Source organism: Phalacrocorax carbo (assembly GCF_963921805.1).
Source record: "Phalacrocorax carbo chromosome W unlocalized genomic scaffold, bPhaCar2.1 SUPER_W_unloc_5, whole genome shotgun sequence".
NCBI classification, from domain to species: Eukaryota; Metazoa; Chordata; class Aves; order Suliformes; family Phalacrocoracidae; genus Phalacrocorax; species Phalacrocorax carbo.
Window position 1 is genome coordinate 140620 of NW_026990256.1, and position 24201 is coordinate 164820.

The following is a 24201-nucleotide window of genomic DNA, read 5'->3' on the forward strand; positions in this document are numbered from 1 at the left end:
ACCCATCAGTTTTCTCATTTTTACTCTTCTGATTCTCTCTCCCATCCCACCAGTGGAGAGTTAGCGAGCAGCTGTGCGGTGCTTAGTTGCTAACTGGGGCTAAACCATGATAGACCTTTTTAGCACCCAACGTGGGGCTTGGAGGGTTTGAGATAACAGATTTGATTGGAATGTGCTAGATGGAATTTATAGCTGGTTTTGCTGTTTAGCAATTAATGGGCAGGTTTCTGTGCTTGTCATGGGGCTTGCTTGCCTTACTGTATGTTAGAGTCTAGTGCTCATTAGTGGATGCTTTTTGCTTTTCCTGCTTACTGTACTGCATATCACCTTACTCTGCTGTGCCTGGAAACTTTTTGATAACAGCAATGGCTGGGTACCTGAGCTGGCAGATGGCCAGGGCATCGCTGCTGTTTCTGTGCTCCTGTACTGGACAGGCTGGAACTCCAGTGTGAACTTGAGTCAAAGGGACTGTGACCTGGGGATGAGTCCATGTGGGAGCAGGACACCCCAAAGCATCCATGGCCGTGGATAAGCCCATGCCAGAGCAGATATATCTCAGAGCATCTGTGGCCGTGGTTTCGTTTGTGCTGCAGCAGGAATACCTTTGAGGGAACTGTGGCCCAAGGATAAGTCCATGTTGGAGAAGGTACACCTCAAACTGTCTGTGGCTGTAGATAAGTCCATGCTGCAGGAGGTACACCTTGAAGCACCAAGGGCTGTGCATGAGGTCATTCCAGAGCACCTCAAAGTGTGTGGCCATGGATAAGCCCACAACAGAGCAGGTTTACTTCTGGAGGGGCTGCAGCCGTGGGCAAGGCCATGTTGGGGCAGGTTTACTTCTGAAGGGACTGTGGCTGTGGGTAAGGCCACGCTGGAACAAGTGCACCTCAAAGCGACTGTGGCTCTGGATAAGTCTATGCCGCAGCAGGTGTACCTCTGGAGAGACTGTAGCTCCTAGGTGAGGCTCCACTTGGAGCAGGTACAACCCTAAGGGACTGCAGTCTGTGGATAGGCCCAAGCCAGAGCAGGGGCAAGGGGAGGAGTTCATTACAATGTTAAACCTGATGGTCTGGTCCAAAGGGACCAGGGGTGGAGACTGTAATGGAAATACCTTTAAATTGTTATAAATTGAGATTTGAGTTGCATGTGTTATAGGAATTGCTATAGCAGAAACCCCTTGTTGCTAGCCAGGCTGGGACCAAGGCGAGGATTTCATTGCAATGTTAAACCCTATAACCTGGCCCAGAGTGACCGGGGTGGAGATTGCAATGGTTCTCCCTTTAAATTGTTGTAACCTGTGATTTGAGTTGCATGTTATAGGAATTGCTGTAGCAGGAATCATAGAATCACAGAATGGTTTGGGTTGGAAGGGAACTTCAAAGGTCATCTAATCCAAGCCCCCTGCAGTGAGCAGAGGCATCTTCAACTAGATCAGGTTGCTCAGAGCCCCGTCCAACCTGACCTTGAATGTTTCTAGGGATGGGGCCTCCACAAACTCTCTGGGCAACCTGTTCCACTGTTTCACCACCCTCACTGTAAAAAATTTTTTCCTTATATCCAGTCTAAATCTACACTACCTTAGTTTAAAACCATCACCCCTTGTCCTGTCACAATAGGGCTTGCTAAAGAGATTGTCCACATCATTCGTACAGTGCCCGTTTAAGTACTGAAAGGCTGCAGTAAGGTGTTGTGGTTTAGCCCCAGTCAGCAACTAAATACCACACAGCTGACTGCTCACTCCCCCCACCCCTGTGGGATGGGGGAGAGGATCGGAAGGGCCAAAGTAAGAAAATTCGTGGGTTGAGATAAGAACAGTTTAATATACTTAGTCCATAGACTAAGGGAATGATATCTGTGTATTGTATTATATTATATCAAAGGATGGGAAGGGGGTGGTCATTAATGAGGTTGTACTGGATAGTGTGGGACCTGAGCATGATGTAAATGGTATGGAATAAGGGGTGGATACTGTCCTGGTTTCAGCTGGGATAGAGTTTATTTTCTTCATAGTAGCTAGTATGGGGCTATGTTTTGGATTTGTGCTAAAAGCAGCGTTGATAATACAGGGAAGTTTTAGTTGTTGCTAAGTAGCGCTTATACTAATTAAAGACTTTTCCAGCTTCCCGTGCTCTGCCAGGTGCACAAGAACCTGGGAAGGGGACACAGCTGGGACAGCTGACTCCAACTGACCAAAGGGATATTCCATACCATATGATGTCATGCTCAATATATAAGCTGTGGAAAGAAGAAGGAAGGGGGGGATGTTTCGAGTTATGCCATTTGTCTTCCCAAGTAAACGTTACGCATGATGGAGCCCTGCTTTCCTGGAGATGGCTGAACACCTGCCTGCCGATGGGAAGCAGTGAATGAATTCCTTGTTTTGCTTTGCTTGCATGTGCAGCTTTTGCTTTACCTATTAAACTGTCTTTATCTCAAGCCACAAGTTTTCTCACTTTTACCCTTCTGATTCTCTCCCCCATCACACTGCAGGGGAAATGAGTGAGCGGCTATGTGGTGCTTAGTTGCTGACTGGGACTAAACCATGACACTAGGGTACTCTGCTAAGCAGCTCACTGAATAGCTTAAAGTGTACCCTCCTGAATTCCAGGGTAGCAACTCGGCTGACCTTTTTTTCCCATTACACTGAAAATTTTAAACTCGACCATTTCCTGATCACTGTGGCCAAGACAGCCACCTACCATCACATCTCCCACAAGTCCTTCTCTGTTCACAAATAGCAAGTCTAGGAGGGCATCCTTCCTAGTTGGATCCCTGAGTACTTGTGACAAGAAGTTATCTTCCACAAACTTCAGGAATTTCCCAGGCTTGCTCGTCACAGCAGTACGATATTCCCAGCTGATGTCTAGGAAGTTGAAATCTCCCATAAGGACAAGGGCTACCAATCCAGAGTTTTCTCCTAATTGCCTATGGAATAACTCATCAGTGCTATCATCCTGGCTGGGTGATCGGTAATATACACCCACTATGGCATCTCCTTTGTTTTCCATCCCCCTAATCATCACCCAGAGGCTCTCAACCACATCATCGCTAACTGTAAGGGCTGTACAGTCAAACCTCTCCCTTATATACAGTGCAGCTCCTCCACCTTGCCTGTCCTGCCTATCCCTCCTGAACAGCCTGTAGCCCTCCATTCCAGCACTCCCATCGTGGCACTCATTCCACCAAGTCTCACTAATACCAATGATATCATAGCTCTGGGAATTGATCAATGCTTCCATTTAATTCTGCTTATTTCTCATACGGCGTGTGTCAGTGTACAAGCATTTCAGATGTGCTCCTGAACACTCTGTGCTCCCAAGTATAAAGTATTTTAAACATATTTTGTAGGATATTCTATCATATTCCTTACTGTTGCCATCGACATTTCAGATACAGCAACTGAATTAATGGCAAGCATTCTAATTGTTTCTAATGAAATCATATTAAAGGATTATCATAATGATAAACAAGCAAATTCTGGAATGTTATTGCATTTCAATAAGTGTAGTTTTTTTTTAAAATATCTTAAGTCAAGCTGAAGTTCTTACCTGAAAGCTCCATAAAGTGGTCTGTACCAGCAGACAAAAGAACAAGGGGTAAAAAGCAAGAACCATAGGATACTCAATCCAAAATCAACCCCTCGCGTAGCATCAATGTAAAACCAAGCCAAACATCCGAAGATATTAAGAAACAGCGTCACTGTATGGACTGCAGAAGCAAAAGCAAAAATAGTCTTAATTAAATTATGATCATATAATAAAGTATTACAATTCTTAAAGTAATACCCAAACTGTGCATTTTTAAACAAAAGCATGCTGACAATAAATCAATATTCTCTCTCAGCAATACGCTGATTTGTATAGTTTTCTAACTTTCAGGTTAAAGCCAGCATTCACAAGTGAAAGTACTGAACAGGAAAATTCAAGTAGTATCAGGTGTATAGTGAAGAAAAAAAATCCGTTATAAAAATATAATATTTTCAAACCTAAAATGATGAAAAAAAAGAGGTTTATAAGTCTGCAATAATTGATATTTCTTCTACAGTAATTACTGCATAGAGATATTTGCACTTTTTTAATATGCTGGTTATTAATTTTTGCTTATAATCAGGCAAGTAAATGAGTGCAAGACTGTCAGCCTTATTATTACAGTACAAAACTACTGGATTTTTTTTTTTTGAGAAAAGTTTATAAATTATATAAAATACATCATATATTTAACACTGTACACATTCCAATTTGAATTTTTTAAAAAAAAAATCTTTTAAGAAAAAGCTCTTAGTCTTACATGTAATAAAGAAAAAAGCCTACTTAGTAAAAAAAGTTTCTCAGTAAAAAAATGCCTGCAAGAAGCTGTTCTAGACCCTTTAATATATATTGCATATTCAAATATTTCTTATACCACTGGTCTTAAACATCTGCCTTTTTGGTGCTCAGTTCTTAGCTCAATACTGGCATTTGCTCATTGGCAGACCTTGTTACAGGATAGATACTGAACTTCTACTAAAGAAAATGCATTGGCATTACAACTTCACAGATTATTTCAAATATATTTAGTTCTTGGAACAGAAAAAGATACAACAGTAGTAAGAAACATTACAACTACTACTTTCATGCTATCTGGCACAGAAGTTCTGCCAGACGTAAAAGATGAACAAGAATTTCTATCTTTGTTCAGCAATAAGCAGTGATTCAGAAGTGATTTTGCTATCTTGGGGGACAGTTTCTATACTTGTGGACCAGGATAAAGTAGAGTATTTATAATTGAGAGTGCACAAGCAGCTCCTTAGAGCAATGATTTTTTATTTAACTCCACAGAAACATTCTAGTCATTCTATTGGAAGGTAAGGTTAACAGAAGGATCACAGAATGATTTGAGTTGGAAACGACCTTTAGAGATCATGTAGTCCAACCCCCGCCTACAATGAGCAGGGACATCTTCAACTAGATCAGGTTGCTCAGAGCACCGTCCAGCATGACCCTGAATGCTTCAAGGGATGGGGGCATCTACCACCTCTCCGGGCAACCTGTTCCAGTGTTTCACCACCCTCATAGTAAAAAATTTCTTCCTTCTATCTAGTCTGAATCTACGCTCTTATACTTAAAAACCATTACCCCTTGTCCTATCACTACAGGCCCTACTAAAGTATCTCCCCATTGTTTCTTAGAAGACCCCTTTAAGTACTGAAAGGCTGCAATAAGGTCTCCACAGAGCCTTCTCTTCTCCAGGCTGAACCACCCCAACTGTCTCAGCCTGTCCTCGTAGAAGAGGTGCTCCAGCCGCCTGATCATTTTTGTGGCCCTCCTCTGGACCCACTCCAACAGCTCCATGTCTTTCCTGTACTGTGGGCTCCAGAGCTGGACGCAGTACTCCAGGTGGGGTCTCACCAGAGCGGAGTAGAGGGGCAGAATCACCTCCCTTGACATGCTGGCCATGCTTCTTCTGATGCAGCCCAGGATACAGTTGGCCGCCTGGGCTGCAAGTGCTCATGTCCAGCTTTTCGTTCACCAGTACCCCCAAGTCCTTCTCCACAGGGCTGCTCTCGATTCCTTCATCCCCCAGCCTGTGTTGATACTGGGGGTTGCCCCGACCCAGGTGCAGGACCTTGCACTCGGCCTTGTTGAACCTCAGGAGGTTCTCTCACAGGCCCACCTCTCCAGCTTGTCTAGGTCTCTTTGGATGACATCCCGTCCTTTTGGCATGTCAACTGCACCACTCATCTTGGTGTCATCTTCAAACTTGCTCAGGGTGGACACTGTCTATGTCATTGATGAAAATGTTAAACAGCACTAGTCCCAGTAGGGAGCCTTGAGGGACACCACTCATCACCGGTCTCCATCTGGACGTTGAGCCATTGACCACTACCCTCTGGATGCGACCATCCAACCAATTCCTTATCCACCGAACAGTCCACCCATCAAATCCATACCTCTCCAGTTTAGAGAAGGATGCTGTGGGGGATCATGTCAAAGGCCTTACAGAAATCCAGCTAGATGACATTCATTGCTCTTCCCTTGTCCACTGATGTAGTCACGCCACCATAGAAAGCCACTAGGTTGGTCAGGCAGGACTTGCCCTTGGTGAAGCCATGCTGGCTGCCTCGGATCACCTCCCTGTCCTCCATGTGCCTTAGCATAGCTTCTCGGAGGACCTGTTCCATGATCTTCCCAGGCACAGAGGTGAGGCTGACAGGACGGTAGTTCCCCAGATCCTCCTTTCTACCCTTTTTAAAGATGGGCACAATGTTTCCCTTTTTCCAGTCCCCAGGGACTTCACCTGACTGCCATGACTTTTCAAATATCGTGGAGAGTGGCTTGACAACTACATCAGCCAATTCCCTCAGGACTCTGCGATGCATCTCATCAGGTCCCATAGACTTGTGCATATACAGGTTCCTCAGGCGTTCACGAACCTGGTCTTCTCTTACAGTGGGAGGGGCTTTGCTACCCCAGTCCGTGCCTTGAGGTCCACCCACTCGAGAGGTGTGAGAAGAGATTGCCAGTGAAGACAGAGGCAAAAAAGTTGTTGAATACCTCAACCCTCTCCTCGTCCATTGTTACCAGTTTGCCAGTCGTGTTCATCAGTAGGGGGTACACTTTCTCTGACCTTCCTTTTCGGGCTGACATACCTGTAGAAGCCCGTATTGATATTCTTTGTGGCCCTTGCCAAATTGAGCTGCAGCTGCGCCTTGGCCTTGCTGACCCCATCCCTACACAATCAGGCAGCGTTGCTATACTCTTCCCAGGATACCTGTCCATGCTTCCACTGCCTGTGCATTTCTTCATGTTTAGGTGGAACTTCCTGTGTTTCAACTTGTGCCCATTGCCCCTTGTCCTGTCATTGGGCACTACTGAAAAGAGTCCAGTCCCATCGTCCTGACACCCACCCTTTAGATATTTAAAGGTATTGATGAAATCCCCCCGCAGTCTTCTCTTCTCCAGGCTGAAAAAAGCCATCTCTCAGCCTTTCCTCATAAGGGAGATGCTCCAGCCCCCGATCATCTTCGTAGCTCTCTGCTGGACTTCCTTGAGCAGTTTCCCGTCCTTCTTAAACTGGGGGGGCCCAAAACTGGACACAGTACTCCAAATGCAGTCTCACTAGGGTAGAGTAGAGGGGGAGGATAACCTCCCTCGACCTGCTGGCCACACTGCTTTTAATGCAGCCCAGGATACCGTTGGCCTTCTTGGCCACAAGGGCACATTGTTGGCTCAGTTAAATTGTTGTCCACCAGCATTCCAAGGTCCTTCTCAACAGAGCCGCTTTCCAGTAGTTCAGCCCCCTACCTGCACTGGTGCATGGGGTTGTTCCTCCCCAGGTGCAGGACCTTGCACTTGCTCTTGTTGAATTTCATCAGGTTCCCCTCGGCCCAGCTCTCCAGCCTGTCCAGGTCTCGCTGGATGGCAGCACAGCCTTCTGGTGTATCAGCCACTCCTCCCAGCTTGGTGTCATCAGCGAACTTGCTGAGGTTACACTCTATCCCATCATCCAGGTCATTGATGAATATCTTGAACAGGACTGGACCCAGCACAGACCCCTGGGGAACACCACTAGTGACAGGCCTCCATCCAGACTCTGTTCCATTGATCACGACCCTCTGAGTTCTGTTGTTCAGCCAGTTCTCTGTCCACCTCACTGTCCACTCATCTAACACACGCTTCCTTAGCTTTCCTATATGTTCTGAGAGACAGTGTCAAATGCCTTTCTTAAGTCAAGATAGACAACATCCACTGCTCTCCCTTAGTCAACCCAGCTAGCCATGCCATCATAGAAGGCTATGAGGTTGGTCAAGCATGATCTTCCCTTGGTGAAACCATGCTGACTCTTTCTGATAACCTTCTTGTACTCTACATGCCTGGAGATGACCTCAAGGATGAACTGCTCCATCACCTTTCCAGGGATGAAGGTGAGGCTGACTGGCCTATAGTTTCCCAGGTCCTCCTTCTTGCCATCCTCCCCCCACCCCTCCCCCGCCCTGCCCCACCCCGGTTTTCGCCTCTCTCATTATTCTCCTTTTCATTGCATTACTGTTGTTGTCATTATTGTTCTATTTTATTTATTAAACTGTTCTTATCTTAACCCAAGACTTTTCTCACTTTTACCTTTCTGATTCTCTCCCCCATCATGCCTGTGGGTGAATGAGCGAGTGGCTGTGTGGGGCTAAGTTGCCAGCTGAACCACAACAGTCTTTTTTGGTACACCCAACGTGGGGCTCAGAGGGTTTGAGGTAATAACAGCTGCTGGTCACAGCACCATGTTCTCATCTTTGCAATACATGCTAAAGATTGGTGTTGGTTTGTTTAGTCTGCTGTGCTCTGCCATGACTAGTGCTGTTTTGCCTAAAGAGATTTGCTATGCAAACACTGGTTTTCAGGTTTATCTGGTTTTTGGGGTTTTTGCTGGAACCATTAATGTACTTTGGATACCACCTCAATGAGGCAATTTTGCAATTATACCTCCTCCTCCTCGGAGAGACTTTATATGCAGGAAATACAGAATGGTATCTTTGCTACTTTCTTATATGATGTCTCCACCTTTACTGCAACAACCTTTTTGCATCTTGCCCATCCTTGGGTAGTTAAGATAGACTTATTGTTAGTTTTTGGGCATGTTGTTTATAGTTTTGGTTAAGGTTATAAAGCATCATCCAGAGATCTGCCCCAAGACTTGATATTTATGAGTGGCAGGGTGTGTGGGATAGCATGGGCAAATACCTAGGGCAGTGGGCACCCCCAGTGTTTTGGAGCTTTACCCCTGAACAAGTGCAGAATCCTGAAAAACTAGTAGAATATTTGGAGAAACTATGTTGTTATGCTGGGAACTCCAGAGACATACAGATGGCTGCAACATGCTCAGGCCTGGCCCATGCATACCGAGCCCTCCCTCTTCAACAGTATTCAGCGCTCCCAAGGGGAAGAGAAGGGACACAAGGTCTCAGCTTATGGAGGTGACTCCTGTCCAGACTGAAGGAAAGGTATCCCTTCAAAGAAGATGTGCATTTTCACTTAGGAAAATGCACAACCATGGAGAAAGGCATCCAGTATCTAAGGGAATTAGCTGTGCTTGAGGTGATTTATGGTGACCTGGACGATCAATGGTCATCCAAAGATCCAGATGAAGCCCAGCGCACACGACCCATGTGGCAGAAGCTTGTACGGAGCGCACCGTCTTCATATGCAAACTCATTGGCAGTGATGTCCTGGAAAGATGATGAGGCACCAAAAGTGGCGGATGTGATTGATAAACTATGGAATTATGAAGCAAATATCTCTTCCACCCTCATCTCTGCTGTGGAGAAACTATCCCAAGAGGTCCAGCAGCTCAAAGAAGATATGTCCTACTCCCCACCTCTACTGAGTAGTGTCTCAGCTGTTAGGACTAAGCGTCCTTTGGCTCAAAGGAGAGGACACACACCACGGGCCACCCTATGGTTCTACCTGCGTGACCACGGAGAGGACATGAAGAAGTGGGATGGCAAGCCTACCTCGACCCTAGAGGCACGGGTACGTGAGCTGCAGGGAAGAAGTGTCACTCAGGGAGGTTCTTCCAGGAAAGCTGCTGATCCAGTTTCCAGTGAGCAGGTCCCCAGACAGAGGAGTAGAAGTGCTGATTTTATTTCTGAGCTTAATAGAGAGACGCTTGATTCACATTTACAGCAAGTGAGTTGCGAATGCCATGATCAAGACTAGAGGGGCCCTGCCTCCAGCCAGGTGGAGGAAAGGGACAACGGGGTTTACTGGACTGTGTGGATTAGATGGCCTGGCACGTCCGACCCACAGGAGTATAAATCTTTAGTGGACACCAGTGCACAGTGCACCCTAATGCCATCAAACTATATAGGGGCAGAACCCATCAGCATTGCTGGAGTGACAGGGATATCCCAAGAGGTACAGGTGGGCTCACCAAGAGGTACAGGTGGGCTTTTGGTGTAGCTGCCTTGGAGACGGAGGAAATTAAACAGCTGTCTACCTTGCCCGGTCTCTCAATGGACCCTTATGATGTGGGGTTGCTGAGGGTCAAAGAACAACAGGTGCCGATCGCCACCACAACAGTGCACTGGTGGCAATATCGCACCAACAGAGACTCTCTGATCCCCATCCATAAACTCATTCACCAACTGAGGAGCCAAGGAGTCATCAGTAATACTCACTCACCCTTTAACAGTCCCATATGGCCAGTGCAGAAGTCTAACAGAGAGTGGAGGCTGATTTTAGCTGGGATAGAGTTAATTTTCTTCACAGAAGCTAGTACGGGACTATGTTTTGGATTTCTGCTGAAAACAGTGTTGATAATACAGGGATGTTTTAGTTACTGCTGAGCAGTGCTTGCACAGTGTCAAGGCCTTTTGTGCTTCTCACGCCACCCCACCAGCAAGTAGGCTGGGGGTGCACAAGAAACTGGGAGGGGACACAGCCAGGACAGCTGACCCCAACTGACCAAAGGGACATTCCATATCACATGATGTCATTCTCAGCATATAAAGCTGGGGGAAGAAGAAGGAAGGGGGGGAACATTCAGAGTGATGGCGTTTCTCTTCCCAAGTAATCATTATGCATGATGGAGCCCTACCTTCCTGGAGATGGCTGAACACCTGCCTGCCAATGGGAAGCAGTGAATGAATTACTCGTTTTGCTTTGCTTGCATGCATGGCTTTTGCTTTACCTATTTCTTGTGGTTTAACCCCAGCCAGCAACTAATCACCACGCAGCTGCTCACTCCCTCCCCCTGCAGTGGAATGGGGGAGAGAATCAGTAGAGTAAAAGCGAGGAAACTCATGGGTTGAGATAAAGACAGTTTAACAGTGTGCTGGTTTTCGCTGGGATAGAGTTAATTTTCTTCGTAGTAGCTAGTATGGGGCTATGTTTTGGAGTTTTGCTGGAAACAGCGGTGATAATGCAGAGATGTTTTAGTTGTTGCTAAGTAGCACTTACACTGGTCAAGGACTTGTTCAGCTTCCCAGGCTCTGCTGGGTACACAAGAAGCTGGGAGGGGACACAGCCAGGACAGCTGACCCTAACAGACCAAAGTGATATAAAACTGTCTTTATCTCAAACCACAAGTTTTCTCACTTTTACCCTTCCAGTTCTCTCCCCCATCTCACTAGTGGGGAGTGAGCAAGCGGCTGCATGGTGCTTATTTGCCAGCTGGGGTTAAACCACGATGCACTTGTTAAACTCACAAGTCTATTAACACTAATTGCGTATTATATTTCTTAATATATAAGCTGATTTTAAGTAGAATTATTTCTAAGGTAATAAATGGTCAAAGCTCATTTTACAACAAGAGGGATATTTAAAGCAGAAAACTGCAATATACTATAACCAAATTGCCTTAGTGTAATCCTCCCCCTTTTTTTCTACAGAAATTTCTATGAAATAATCCAATACTTTTAAAATTGAAGCTAACAAAGAGATTCCACTTCAAGATTTGACGTCTGGATTTAAAAGATATTCTCATTACATATGTTGCAAAAGCCAGGGTAGCAGATATGTTCAAATAGGCACTTCGTTTCTTCTTTAAAGAAAAAAAAATACTTACACATCCACAAATAGTACATGATCTTTACTGTCTTCTGGAATTCTACAGGAATGTCTACAGAAAAGTCCTGGTAGAAACATGGACCCACTGGAAAATTCTCAGGAAGAGGTGGCCAGTTATTTTTTCTACCTGCAAATCAGAAAAAAAAAAAGTGCTTTATAATAGTTTTAATCTCTGTATACTAGAAAGAGATATGCATTTGGATTTATTCAAATTGTTTTATGCACAAGTTTCACAAGCATATGGATAACTTGGGCTACCAAAACCCAAGAGTTTTTTTAGCAATCCTCACACAATACTGAAAATAATCTTCAGAAATAAAATACAATGAAGTGCAGTCAGATCAAGGAAAGTACAGTATTTTATCTATGTAAAAGACTAAGCAGGCACATTTCTCTAAGTCCCACCATACTCTCACACTTTGTTGAACATAAAGACTGAGGACTGAAAAGCATTCTCCATTCTCAGAATCCTGATATTTGTAACACCCAGATATCTCTAACACTCTGAACTAGTTCCCAATACAGTTTACAGTCAAAGCTTTACCTAAAAACCCATAAGCCTGAAGAAAGGCAGCTATTTAAATGGTCTAAACTACTTTTTTGTTACAAGAAGATGCCCTACAGCATCAATATATTTTGATACAGTTGTGTGACAGAGTGAGGACACCACAAATGACAACACAGTATCAGATACTTGGATTTCCTGTATGCTGATCTGCTCACAGGTTAGAGTATACATTCTGCCGAACACAAGTCTTACCAAGCATAGACTCAGAGATTCAACTGATAACTACAACAAACCTTTACTACAGCATTTCAAATTCTGGATGCAAGAGATACATTAATCACCATATGTCAAAAGTGGAGCTGAACTAGAGACTAACCTAAAGGCACCTTTATTTGAAATTCCGACAAGGTTTTGCTTGCAATTTCTATCTTCAACCATATCTTTACTAGCAGTTCATCTGGTAAGAACAGAAAACTTGCAAAGCTTACACACTTGCATTACTTATTTCTTTCCCCACTCAGACAAGATGAAGCTGACAGTTCTGTCCAAACAGGTCCAAGGGACTAAGTATCTGTTAAATTTTCTGCCTCTTCCACTGAATGTTTTTTATCAAGCCTTTTAGAGCAGGGGATTTACAGAGAGACCATACAGAAGGTAATCAAGTAATATTCCCATCCATATTAAAAAACTACTTTGGGATTTCTTATATGAAAAATATCTGATAATAATTCAGATCTTCATTCTACAGTATATGGTTATTTCTTTCAGGACCGATAGTTTCAAGACAGTCACAGAAAAAAATCAGATATAATAGTACAAGTTCTTATTTAAGAATTATATTTGATGTGCTTTCCTACCCTTGTCGCACAGGTTTCAAAATTTTCAGCTAAGACTGAAAGACAGCTTGGTGAGATGGTTTGAGATCAAACACCAAGTGGCCTTTTTCGAAATATACTCTGGATACTCATATTCCAAGATTGTATCTTGATAAGCAAAGAGCTAGCTCAGAGTTATTTCATTCAACACAACAAGTTACCATCTCAAGACCTATTAACGTAATTTCAATGAAGGCAGACTACACTATGAAGGCAGACACCCCCAAAACTAGCTTCATGCAAGTCCAGAAAGGTATTTTCAGGCATGCCCAAATGAACTAGTTGAAACAGGAAGCAGCACACTTCAATAAGCTCAAGTGTAATACTGCACAGGACCCAAGCAGAGAAGACCGAAGGCATCGAACTGAGCAGACCTATCAGCTTGAAGATCTTTGCATTTTAGTCAATTGCATATGATGACAGTGTCGTAGATGTGCAGCCAACATTTTACACTGAATGCAAATAGCTAGAGTACTGTTGCAAAAGACCTTGCTCTCCAATCAAAACATCTCTACTTCTCTACATTGTTTCCAAAGGAGTTTGAATGAGTGTGCAAAAGGAAAAAAATCAAAAGGAAGAGAATATTGTTCTCTTCAGTCAGAACATACAATTTCTGATTTGCAGCATCTTTTACGCAGTCATTTGGTAAAAACCCAATATCCTCTTTAAAGCTTTAAGAGCTCTCTCTTCTCTAGTCGCCTTCCTAAAGAATCCTTTAGATTCTTCACGGACTCTTCAAGCACTTCGATGTGAACAACTGCAACTTAATAACACAGTAAATACCCATTTTAGAAATGTCCTGAAACATGCATGGGGTATCAAGAGTTATGTTCCCTACAATATAGATGAACAAAACTGTCCCTAAAGCCTGGAAGAGACAAGTAATCAATATAAGTTAGTGAAATTAGACAAAGAGAAATATATGAAGAAGGAAATAAATAAAAAAAAAAAGAACAAAAAAAATCATTATCTGGGAGAAGAGGTACAGAGATTTAACAAGGAGATTGAAAAGAATAAATACTGAGAAAATAAAAATGGTTTAACGTAGAGGCAATATCACCATGACTCTTTTCCTTAGAAGAAGAATAGTAGCAAGTCCCCATTCCCAGATCCTAGCATATGACTGGCATAAAGTTCCCTGAGAATTTGAATTACTAAGTGATTATGCAATCTGGAATTGTACCACTGTATATTCCAATTACCACAGGAGCAAAAAAACCAGCACATGTGGAAATACAACAGTCAGAATTCTAGATACAAGTGAAAAGATCACACAAAGTCAACCTTGCACACAGTGGTTTTGGTTTTTTGTCTTGGTTTGCTTTTTCTAACTTCAGTCTGAAGTTCTTCCTTTTGAAAAGGAATATTCCCATAGATCTACTTCTAGCACAGTATCTTCAGTTAAGAGTATGTAAATCTTCTAATTTGTGAAATTGCGGTACAAAAACTAGTGGTTTCACACAGCACACTTACAGTTTGTGGCAAAATGAGATACGGATTTTGACTATGGGTTCCAAAGTGTCATGAAAAATTAATACAATAATAGAATAAATCTTTCTGCTATTTGCATAGAATATTGTGTCTGTAACACAGCAAAAGATAAGAAAATGTTTCAAAACAGGAAAGTTCTCCTACAGCTATAAATACTGACAGAAGAGAAATCAAAGAGATGTTACTTATGAAGTTACTTTTACTTCTTCTCAAACTGTTCCATTTCTATTCAGTAATATTACTTGGATATTAACCTAGAATAAAAATAGCTGATAGCAGAGGATAACATGTAACATAGGCCACATTTAAAATATTTGCTGTGAAAATTTACACAGGCCAGGCCAGTTTTTAGCCACTGTATGCATTGTCCCAAAGGAGATAAATTTTCTTTTCCTGAAGAGATTATAAAAACCCCTCTTTGACCTGTTTCACAATGTCACCATAAAACTAAAACAGTTTCTGAGAATAAGTGAAATTTCTGCAATTTAAAAAAGTATTTTTTTCATGCATACCCCCCTGCTGATTAAGACTCTGCATTTCCCTTTCTCTGCGATCCAGTTCAGCTGCTTTCCTTTCCAGTTCTTCTTGACGCTTTAGCAGTTCTGCCTGGGCCAAGGCATGCTCCTGAACAAAACAAGCATCATTAGATAAATCATCATTGATTAAAAAAAAACAAACAACAGACACAAAATAAATATTCCAAGTCTATTTTCCATAATTAAGCATCTCCAGTCATGGATGAAGACTGACCTACTATTGCATGAATTCATGCAGTAACTGATTACTTAAAGGCAGTATTATTTTCATAAATCATCAGGAAAGCAATGCTTATTTATAAAAGACACTATTCCAGAATGTCATGGTTTTAGCTGGGATAGAGTTAATTTTCTTCACTGCAGCTGGCATAGTGCTGTGCTTTGGACTTAGCATGAAAACAATGTTGAGATAACACACAGATGTTTTGGCTGTTGCTGGGTAGTGCTTGTACTAGTCAAGGACTTTTCCAGCTTCCCATGCTCTGCCAGGTGCACAAGAAGCCGGGAGGGGAGGGGGCACAGCTAAGAGAGCAGATTCAAACTGACCAAAGGGATATTCCATATCATGTAACATCATGCCCAGTATGTTAACTGGGAGGTGCTGGCTGGGGGAGGAGGAGGGAGGCAATCGCGGCTCGGGGGTGGGCAGCGTCGGTCGGCGGGTGGCGAGTGGTTGTATCATTTGTGTTTCTGGTTTTCTTTTTCCTTTTCCATTTTATTATATTATCGTTATTGTCATTATTATCATAATAATTATAATTATTATTTTATTGTAATTATTAAAATATGCTTATTTCAACCGACAAGTTCTTTTGCTCTTCCGATTCTCTCCCCCATCCCACAGGGGTGGGGGGAAGTGAGCGAGCGGCTGCGTGGTGTTTAGTTGCCAACTGAGGCTGAACCACGACACAGAAGTGTATTTATATGAAGATAATTGAAAGGAACCTAGTACCTGAAAGTTATTGACAAACCTTTGCAGTTTGTGCATAAGCAGGTGGTTCTTCTGTTGGTTTCATTATTGCTGGCTGGGTACTAGGTACATTAGACATTTTCACATTTCCTGGAGGAGACTAAGAAAACATGAGACAGTTATAGGGAAACAGTCTCCTATTCTAATAAGCACATCTTCATTAACTCTGTAATAACTAATCCAGTTGCTTTAAAGGAACTGTTACTGATAAACTGAAAATCTGATATGCTACCTGCAATATTTATAACCTTTAGGAAAAAGAAGGTAACTATATTCTGTGGTGCAGTGCTCTGCTTGCTTGTTTTTACACTGTACTACTTGCACACATGGAATTTTATGGATCAGTAGAAAGTAAATAGAATTTTAATTTTGTCCAGACATTAACATGAATAAAGACAGTTACCATTTAAGAGAATTGCAGGATTTAACAGTGATCTATTCATATTCTCAAACACGATGTAATTTATTAGTAGTGTCTTCCAGAGCCTTCTACTTAACAAAGGCTTATATCACCTGGTTAACTAGAGAAGCAATGTACTGTATTAAATTTTCCAGTTCAGGATCCACAATCTATTCCTTAACTATTCCACCAGTATGTACTGTAGTATCTAGTTTCAAGTACCACTATCAATTTGGTCACTTGGTCATTACCTATAAGAACACATCTTACAAGCAGCTTTTAGTAGCTCAGGGTTTTTTTCAATTCTGTGTTTTGTTTTGAATCATCTCCTGCTTATTCCTGTTTGTCACCTCCTCTGACTTTCTCCACATCTCTCTATCATACACAATGTTAACCAGTACCTATCAAACCAAGGAAATTACTGCTGCCTAGATTAAAGCTATCAACTGAACTTTACCAAAGCAGACCAGTATAGCTTTACTCTGATGTTATTTTATTCTTAAATATGCTTGGGAGAAAACTACAATTCATATCTTTCTTTGTGTAGAGCTTGCAACATGAAAGACTTCCCTGTTCTGTGATCTTTTAAGACAGAGAATCACTTGTTCCTAATAAGACTAAAATCAAGAACAAAAATATGGTGAGAACTGCAATGTTTCAAATACAAAAGCACCTTAAAACAAAGCAGGAATCAACTGAATACCACTAACTTGGCAAATTATGACTTGGCCCAGCTTATCTGTATCTTTTCCAACTGTGGTGGGTTGACCCTGGCTGGACACCAGGTGCCCACCATGCCACTCTATCACTACCCTTCTCAGCTGGACAGGGGAGAGAAAGTATAACAAAAGGCTCATAGGTGGAGATATGGACAGAGAGATCACTCAGCAATTACCATCACAGGCAAAACAGACTCAACTTGGGGAAATTAATTTATTAACAATCAAAATCAGAGTAGGATAATGAGAAATAAAACCAAATCTTAAAACACCTTCCCCCCACCCCTCTGTTCTTCCCAGGCTCAACTTCAGTCCCCATTTTCTCTACCTCCTTCCCCTCAGTGGTGCAGGGGGACGGGGAATGGGGATTGCGGTCAGTTCATCGCACATTGTCTCTTCCACTCCTTCCTCCTCAGGGGAAGAACTCCTCACACTTCCCCTGCTCCAGTGTGGGGCCCGTCCCATGGGAGACAGTCCTCCGCAAACTTCTCCAATGTGGGTCCTTCCCACGGGCTGCAGTTCTTCAGGAATGGACTGATCCAGCATGGGTCCCCCACAGGGTCAAAAGTCCTGCCATCAAACTTGCTCCAGTGTGGGCTCCTCTCTCCATGGGTCCACAGGTCCTGCCAGGAGCCTGCTTCAGCACAGGCTTCCCATGGGGTCACAGCCTCGTTCAGGCACATCCGCCTGCTCCAACATGGGGTCCTCCATGGGCTGCAGGTGGATATCTGCTCCACCGTTAACCTCCATAGGCTGCAGGGGGACAGCCTGCTTCACTGTGGTCTTCACTAGGGGCTGCAGGGGAATCTCTGCTCTGGTCCCTGGAGCATCTCCTTCCCCTCTCATTCTTCACTGACCTTGGTGTCTGCAGTGTTGTTTCTCTCACATATTCTCACTCCTCTCTTCATGCTGTTGTACAGCAGTCCCCCCCTCCCCCCCTTCTTAAATATGTTATCACAGAGGCACTACCACCTTCCCTGATTGGCTCAGCCTTGGCCAGCTGTGGGTCCATCTTGGAGCAGGCTGGCATTGGCTCTGTTGGACATAGGGGAAGCTTGGAAGCTTCTGGCAGCTTCTCACAGAAGCCACCCCTATAGCCCACCTGCTACCAAAACCTTGCCACGCAAACCCAATACACCAACCATCTTTTGAAATGCACAAATGCGATACACTGAGGAGAAAACATCATGCCCGAGTAAACTCCACCTCTGTGTGTAATATTGCAGCATACCTCAGCAACATCAACCGATTCCAGCATTTCAAAATTATCTTTCCACCTTGTACATCAGCTCCTAACAAAATACTGAGATATCAGAGAGGTCTCATTTCTCAGAAATACTCAGTGATTTAAGCTTTTAATCATAAGAAAGATTACTCGGTGTTCTAGGATGAAGACAGCCGAAGTTGGTTAAAGGTGATTAATACTGCTATTCCTTAAGTTGGAGCATTCTGTGATAAGGACAAAGGTCTCTTGTACAAGAACTCCTACAAAAACTAGACAACCATCATTTGAACAATGAATTCAAAGTTACTTATCCTTGAAAGACACTTTGTCCAAACAGCTTGGACATGGAACATGCATATATGCTTATGATGAATAAAGGAACCGATCAGAAAGCTCATTAGAGATACATAATCAAAGATGCTATCCAACAGCATATATGATAGATGACATTAACATAAGGAACTAATTATGTGGAAGATTCTTTGGATTCAGATTTCTGCATTGCTTAGGCTCTACTATATGCTAGCTGGCCACCTATACAGTGTTAGAATTGCTGTCCACTACACACATGCCTAGGTAAGAGCCTGTGCTCCCTGGAAGAAGAGAGATTAAAACAGTGATTTGTAGCAGGGGCTGTGCATCCTGGAATACTAAGAAAGTCAAGAGGGGCTGGGGGACAAAAGCTGTTAAGAGATGTTATAAAAGCTACTTCTTCCAGCAGATTCTGAGACCCAGGGACCCCTCTCCAACAGCTGGAGCCTAGTCCAGCACAACTTCAGACCCTCTGGTCTGAATCCATCCATCCCAGGCTGACAGATACAGCTGCTGCTTTCCTGTTTCCAGGTGTGGCTAGTAGCAAAGTTGAGTGCACATCCCAGAGATGCACGCAAATACACACACAACCGCACGTACCAAGGACACTAGCATAGCCAGCTACACAAGCTGCCAAAGGCAGGGCACTGCCTTTAACACCACCCCCACATAACACTATCAGAATTACATAAAATATAGGTACACAGAGCCATGTCCCATTCCTCCTCTCCAGCTGATCAGCACTGAAGTTCACTATTAAAAAACACATGCCTCTCCAGATTTACAAGCACACAACTGCAGATCCCTCAGATACGAGCATGGGTTGTCAGCCTGTCTGATATACCTGCCTGGACCTGGGGCCCTCTTACCTAGTATAGAGGTTTCCTCCTGTTTGCCAGTTAGCCCAGCTTGATGTTCAGTAGCAGATTCATGTACTCAAACACTAGTCTTGTAAGCATCCCCCACCCTTGCAGCTCCCCCAAACACCAGCACGGGCTCTCACCTTGCCATATATCTAGGCCTAGACCCTGGACTCCCTTACTCACTTTTGGCTCAGACTTTGAGTCTTCCCAGAGACAGGTTTTCCTCCTATTTGCCAGCTAGTCCAGCTTGAAGTTTGCTAGTGAATATATACACAGAGGAAAACACATACACATATATATATATGTATATGTAAATTACACAAATACACACAGAGAAAACACACTGGTCCCTCCAGCTGCTGACACCCCAAACACATAGGCCTTACGACCCATGGTCGCTCCAGCTGCTGACACAGAGATGCTCAATTGCTGACACCACAGACATACAGACCACTACTACCTGGGGTCTGACTCAATTGCTGGCACATGATTCACTCTAGTCTCTCCAGTTGCTGGCACCTAGACCTTGCAGCACTCACAGATGGTGTAGAGTGAAATTTCATAGAAAGATATTTAAGAAAGGATTTAACAATAACTCAAGTACTGTGTCACAGTTTTAGTTGGGATAGAGTTAATTTTCTTCACTGCAGCTGGCATAGTGCTGTGCTTTGAACTTAGTATGAAAACAATGTTGATAACACACCGATGTTTTAGTTGTTGCTGGGTAGTGCTTGTACTAGTCAAGGACTCTTCCAGCTTCCCATGCTCTGCCAGGTGCACAAGAAGCCGGGAGGGGAGGGGGCACAGCTAAGAGAGCAGACTCAAACTGGCCAAAGGGGTATTCCATATCATGTAACATCATGCCCAGTATGTTAACTGAGAGGAGCTGGCTGGGGGAGAGAAGCAGCAATCGCAGCTCGGGGACGGGCAGCGTCAGTTGGCGGGTGGTGAGTGGTTGTATTGTTTGTGTTTCTGTTTTTTCCCTTTTTCCCTTTTCCTTTTTAAGATATTATCATTATTGCTACTATTATCATAATCATTATTATTATTATTATTATTATTTAATTCTAATTATTAAACTGTTCTTATCTCAACTCACAAGTTTTGGTTTTTTTTGCTCTTCCAGTTCTCTCCCCGGGGTGAGTGAGCGAGCGGCTGCGTGGTGTTTAGTTGCCAACTGAGGCTGAACCACGACAACTGTGTACAGTTTTGGGTGCCACAGTATATTAAGGATATAGAGCTACTAGAGAGTGTCCAGAGGAGGGCCACGAAGTTGGTGAAGGGTTTAGAGGAGAAACTGTATGAGGAGCGACTACAGTCATTTGGTTTGTTCAGCCTGGAGAAGAGGAGACTGAGGGGAGACCTCATCGCAGTCTACAGCTTCCTCATAAGGGAAAGAGGAGGGGCAGGTGCTGATCTCTTCTCTCTGGCAACCAATGATAGGATCCGAGGGAATGGCAGGAAGATGTGCCAGGGGAGGTTTAGGTTGGATATTAGGGAAAGGTTCTTCACCCAGAGGGTGGTGGAGCACTGGAACAGGCTCCCCAGGGAGGTAGTCATGGTTCAAGAACCATTTGTACAATGCCATTAGAGATATGATGTGAATTTTGGGGTTGTCCTGTGCAAGGACAGGAGTTGGACTCGATGATCCTTGTGGGTCCCTTCCAACTCAGGACGTTCTATGATTCTATGATTCTGTGAACTGCAGTGGTTAGATGTATAGCTCTGTCAGACAAGTGTACTGACTAGTAGCAACTTATATGCAACCAGCCCCTTTCATCCATCCTCTTTGCTAGTCTCCTCCTTGTTCCTCCCCAGTCCCCAACTGTTCCACACCTTTGACTATTCCCCTAAATAGTCCTTAATAAATTTTGCATAGCCCCACATGCTCCCCTCAACTCTCCATAATAGTCATGTTTATCTCCTTTTGCCCTTCTTATCAATTAGAAAGTCCAGACTGAACTGCTTCAAAGCTGCACCTGCTGCTTTTTAATGGCCCATCAATTAGTGGCTTAAGAGTTTTACTCTTACTTTATGCCTGCTTTCACTTATCTATCTGGTTTTGTTTATCACTTTCTCTGTTACTTATTACTCCCTTTAAACTGAAAAGGTCTATAACCTCAATGAAAAAGATGCTCTCACATTCCACATATCCTTACAGTAGCCAATATGACTAACTGGAATATTTTGACAGTCACAACCATCATAGAATCACAGAATCATAGAATCGTTAAGGTTGGAAAAGATCCTTAAGATCATCGAGTCTAACCGCTAACCTATCACTGCCAAGTCCACCACTAAACCATATCCTCAAGCACCACGTCTACCCTTCTTGTAAATACCTCCAGGGATGGAGACTCTACCACCTCCCTGGGCAGCCTGTTCCAATGTCTGACAACCCTTTCGGTGAAGAAGTTTTTCCTAATGTCCAACCTAAACTTCTCCTGGCACAGCTTGAGGCCATTTCCTCTCGTCCTATCGCTTGTTACTAGGGAGAAGAGACCAACCCCCGCCTCGCTACAACCTCCTTTCAGGTAGCTGTAGAGAGCAATAAGGTGTCCCCTCAGCTTCCTCTTCTCCAGACTAGACAACCCCAGCTCCCTCAGCCATTCCTCATAAGACTTGTTCTCTAGACCCCTCACCAACTTCGTTGCCCCTCTTTGGACATGCTCCAGCACCCCAATGTCCTTCTTGTAGTGAGGGGCCCAAAACTGAACACAGTACTCAAGATGCGGCCTCACCAGTGCCAAGTACAGGGGCACTATCACCTCCCTGGTCCTGCTCGCGACACTATTCCTGATACAAGCCAGGATGCCATTGGCCTTCTTGGCTGCCTGAGCACACTGCCGGCTCATGTTCAGCTGGCTGTCAACCAGCACCCCCAGGTCCTTTTCCTCCAGGCAGCTCTCCAGCCACTCCTCCCCAAGCCTGTAGCGTTGCATGGGGTTGTTGTGACCCAAGTGCAGGACCTGGAACTTAGCCTTCTTGAATCTCATACCGTTGGCTCCGGCCCAACGATCCAGCCTGTCCAGGTCCCTCTGTAAGGCCTTCCTGCCCTCCAGCAGATCGACGCTTCCACCCAGCTTGGTGTCATCTGCAAACTTACTGAGGGTGCACTCAATCTCCTCATCCAGATCATCAATGAAGATATTGAACAGGACCAGCCCCAACACTGAGCCCTGGGGAACACCACTCGTGACTGGCCACCAACTGGATTTGACTCCATTCACTACTACTTGCTGAGCTCAGCCGTCCAGCCAGTTTTTAACCCAGCGCAGAGTGCACTTGTCCAAGCCGTGAGCAGCCAGCTTCTCCATGAGCATGCTGTGGGAGACAGTGTCAAAGGCCTTACTAAAGTCCAAGTAGACAACGTCTACAGCCTTCCCCTCATCCACTAAGCGGGTCACCTTATCATGGAAGGAGACCAGGTTAGTGAGGCAGGACCTCCCTTTCATAAACCCATGCTGGCTGAGCCCGATCCCCTGGTTGTCCTGCATGTGCTGAATTCAAGATGATCTGCTCCATGACCTTTCCCGGCACCGAGGTCAGGCTGACAGGCCTGTAGTTCCCCAGATCCTCCTTCCAGCCCTTCTTGTAGAGGGGCGTCACATTCGCTAGTTTCCAGTCATCTGGGACCTCCCCGGTTGACCAGGACTGCTGATAAATGATGGAGAGTGGCTTGGCGAGCTCCTCTGCCAGCTCCCTCAGTATCCTCGGGTGGATCCCATCTGGCCCCATGGACTTGTGAACATCCAGGTGAAGGAGCAGGTTGGTGACTGCCACCTCTTCAACAACTGGGACTTCATTCTGCATACTAGCTCTATCTCCCAGCACAGAGGCCTGACAACCCCGAGGATGACCAGTCTGACTATTAAAGACTGAGGCAAAGAAAGCATGAAGTACCTCAGCCTTCTCCTCATCTTTCCTGGCAAGGTTACCTTCCACGTCCAACAAAGGAGGGAGATTCTCCCTGGCCCTCCTTTTGTCACTGATGCATTTATAAAAATGTTTTTTGTTATCTTTAACGGTGGCGGCCAGTTTAAGTTCCAGCTGGGCCTTTGCCTTCCTAATCTTTTCCCTGCATAACCTCACAACATCCTTGTAGTCCTCCTGAGTCACCTGCCCCTTCTTCCAAAGGCAGTAAGCTCTCCTTTTTTTCTTGAGTTCCAGCCAAAGCTCACTATTCAGCCAAGCCGGTCTTCTCCCCCACCTGCTCGACTTTACAGCACATGGGGATGGCCTGCTCCTGCACCTTTGAGACTTCCTTCTTTCATGGAGGTTTGCAACCAAAAGGCTACCATGACTTTTTCAAGGCTAGTACATGATTAGGAATTTTGGATACTCTATAATAATATGACTAGGATTATGATCTTCCTTCAGGCCTCAGCCCCCCAAAAGCCACACAGCCATATCACTATAGTAACATAAAGGAGGACACTCCAGGCTGATTTCTTCAAGCACTGCAGTACAAGGAAGCAGCTGCACTGAGTTTCATTTTGTCAGATATGTGCACTGCAGTCCACTACTTAATGCAGGATGACTCTACGGTCAAGGCATCTTCCATGTCTGTTTGAAGGTTAAAGCCCCTGTATGTGTAGAGTTCTGCTAAAAGCAAACAAACCAACCACTCTAAAAAACCCAACCAAAAAACCCAACCAACCAACATCTATGATTAGTAGACTTCCCTACCATTCCCTTCTACTTGCCCAGTAAAGAATTTGTACCTTCTTGCCTCTTAATTTCTTGAATCCTTTTAAGAGCTTTT

The 24201-nt window shown here is 44.2% G+C and overlaps 1 protein-coding gene across 5 annotated transcripts in view; it reads right to left on the bottom strand.

Moving 5' to 3' along the window:
* The window catches only part of LOC135310889 (secretory carrier-associated membrane protein 1-like), a 108383-nt gene that overhangs the window by 34104 nt on the left and 50078 nt on the right, over nt 1-24201 (bottom strand). For all 5 annotated transcript variants that reach the window (XM_064440000.1, XM_064439998.1, XM_064440001.1 and 2 more), the window contains exons 3-6: nt 15919-16017; nt 14924-15035; nt 11536-11664; nt 3549-3708 (exon numbers count right to left, since the gene is read on the bottom strand). In XM_064440000.1, the coding sequence (XP_064296070.1) occupies nt 3549-3708; nt 11536-11664; nt 14924-15035; nt 15919-16017 (500 nt within the window). The remainder of the gene's footprint in view (nt 1-3548; nt 3709-11535; nt 11665-14923; nt 15036-15918; nt 16018-24201) is intronic.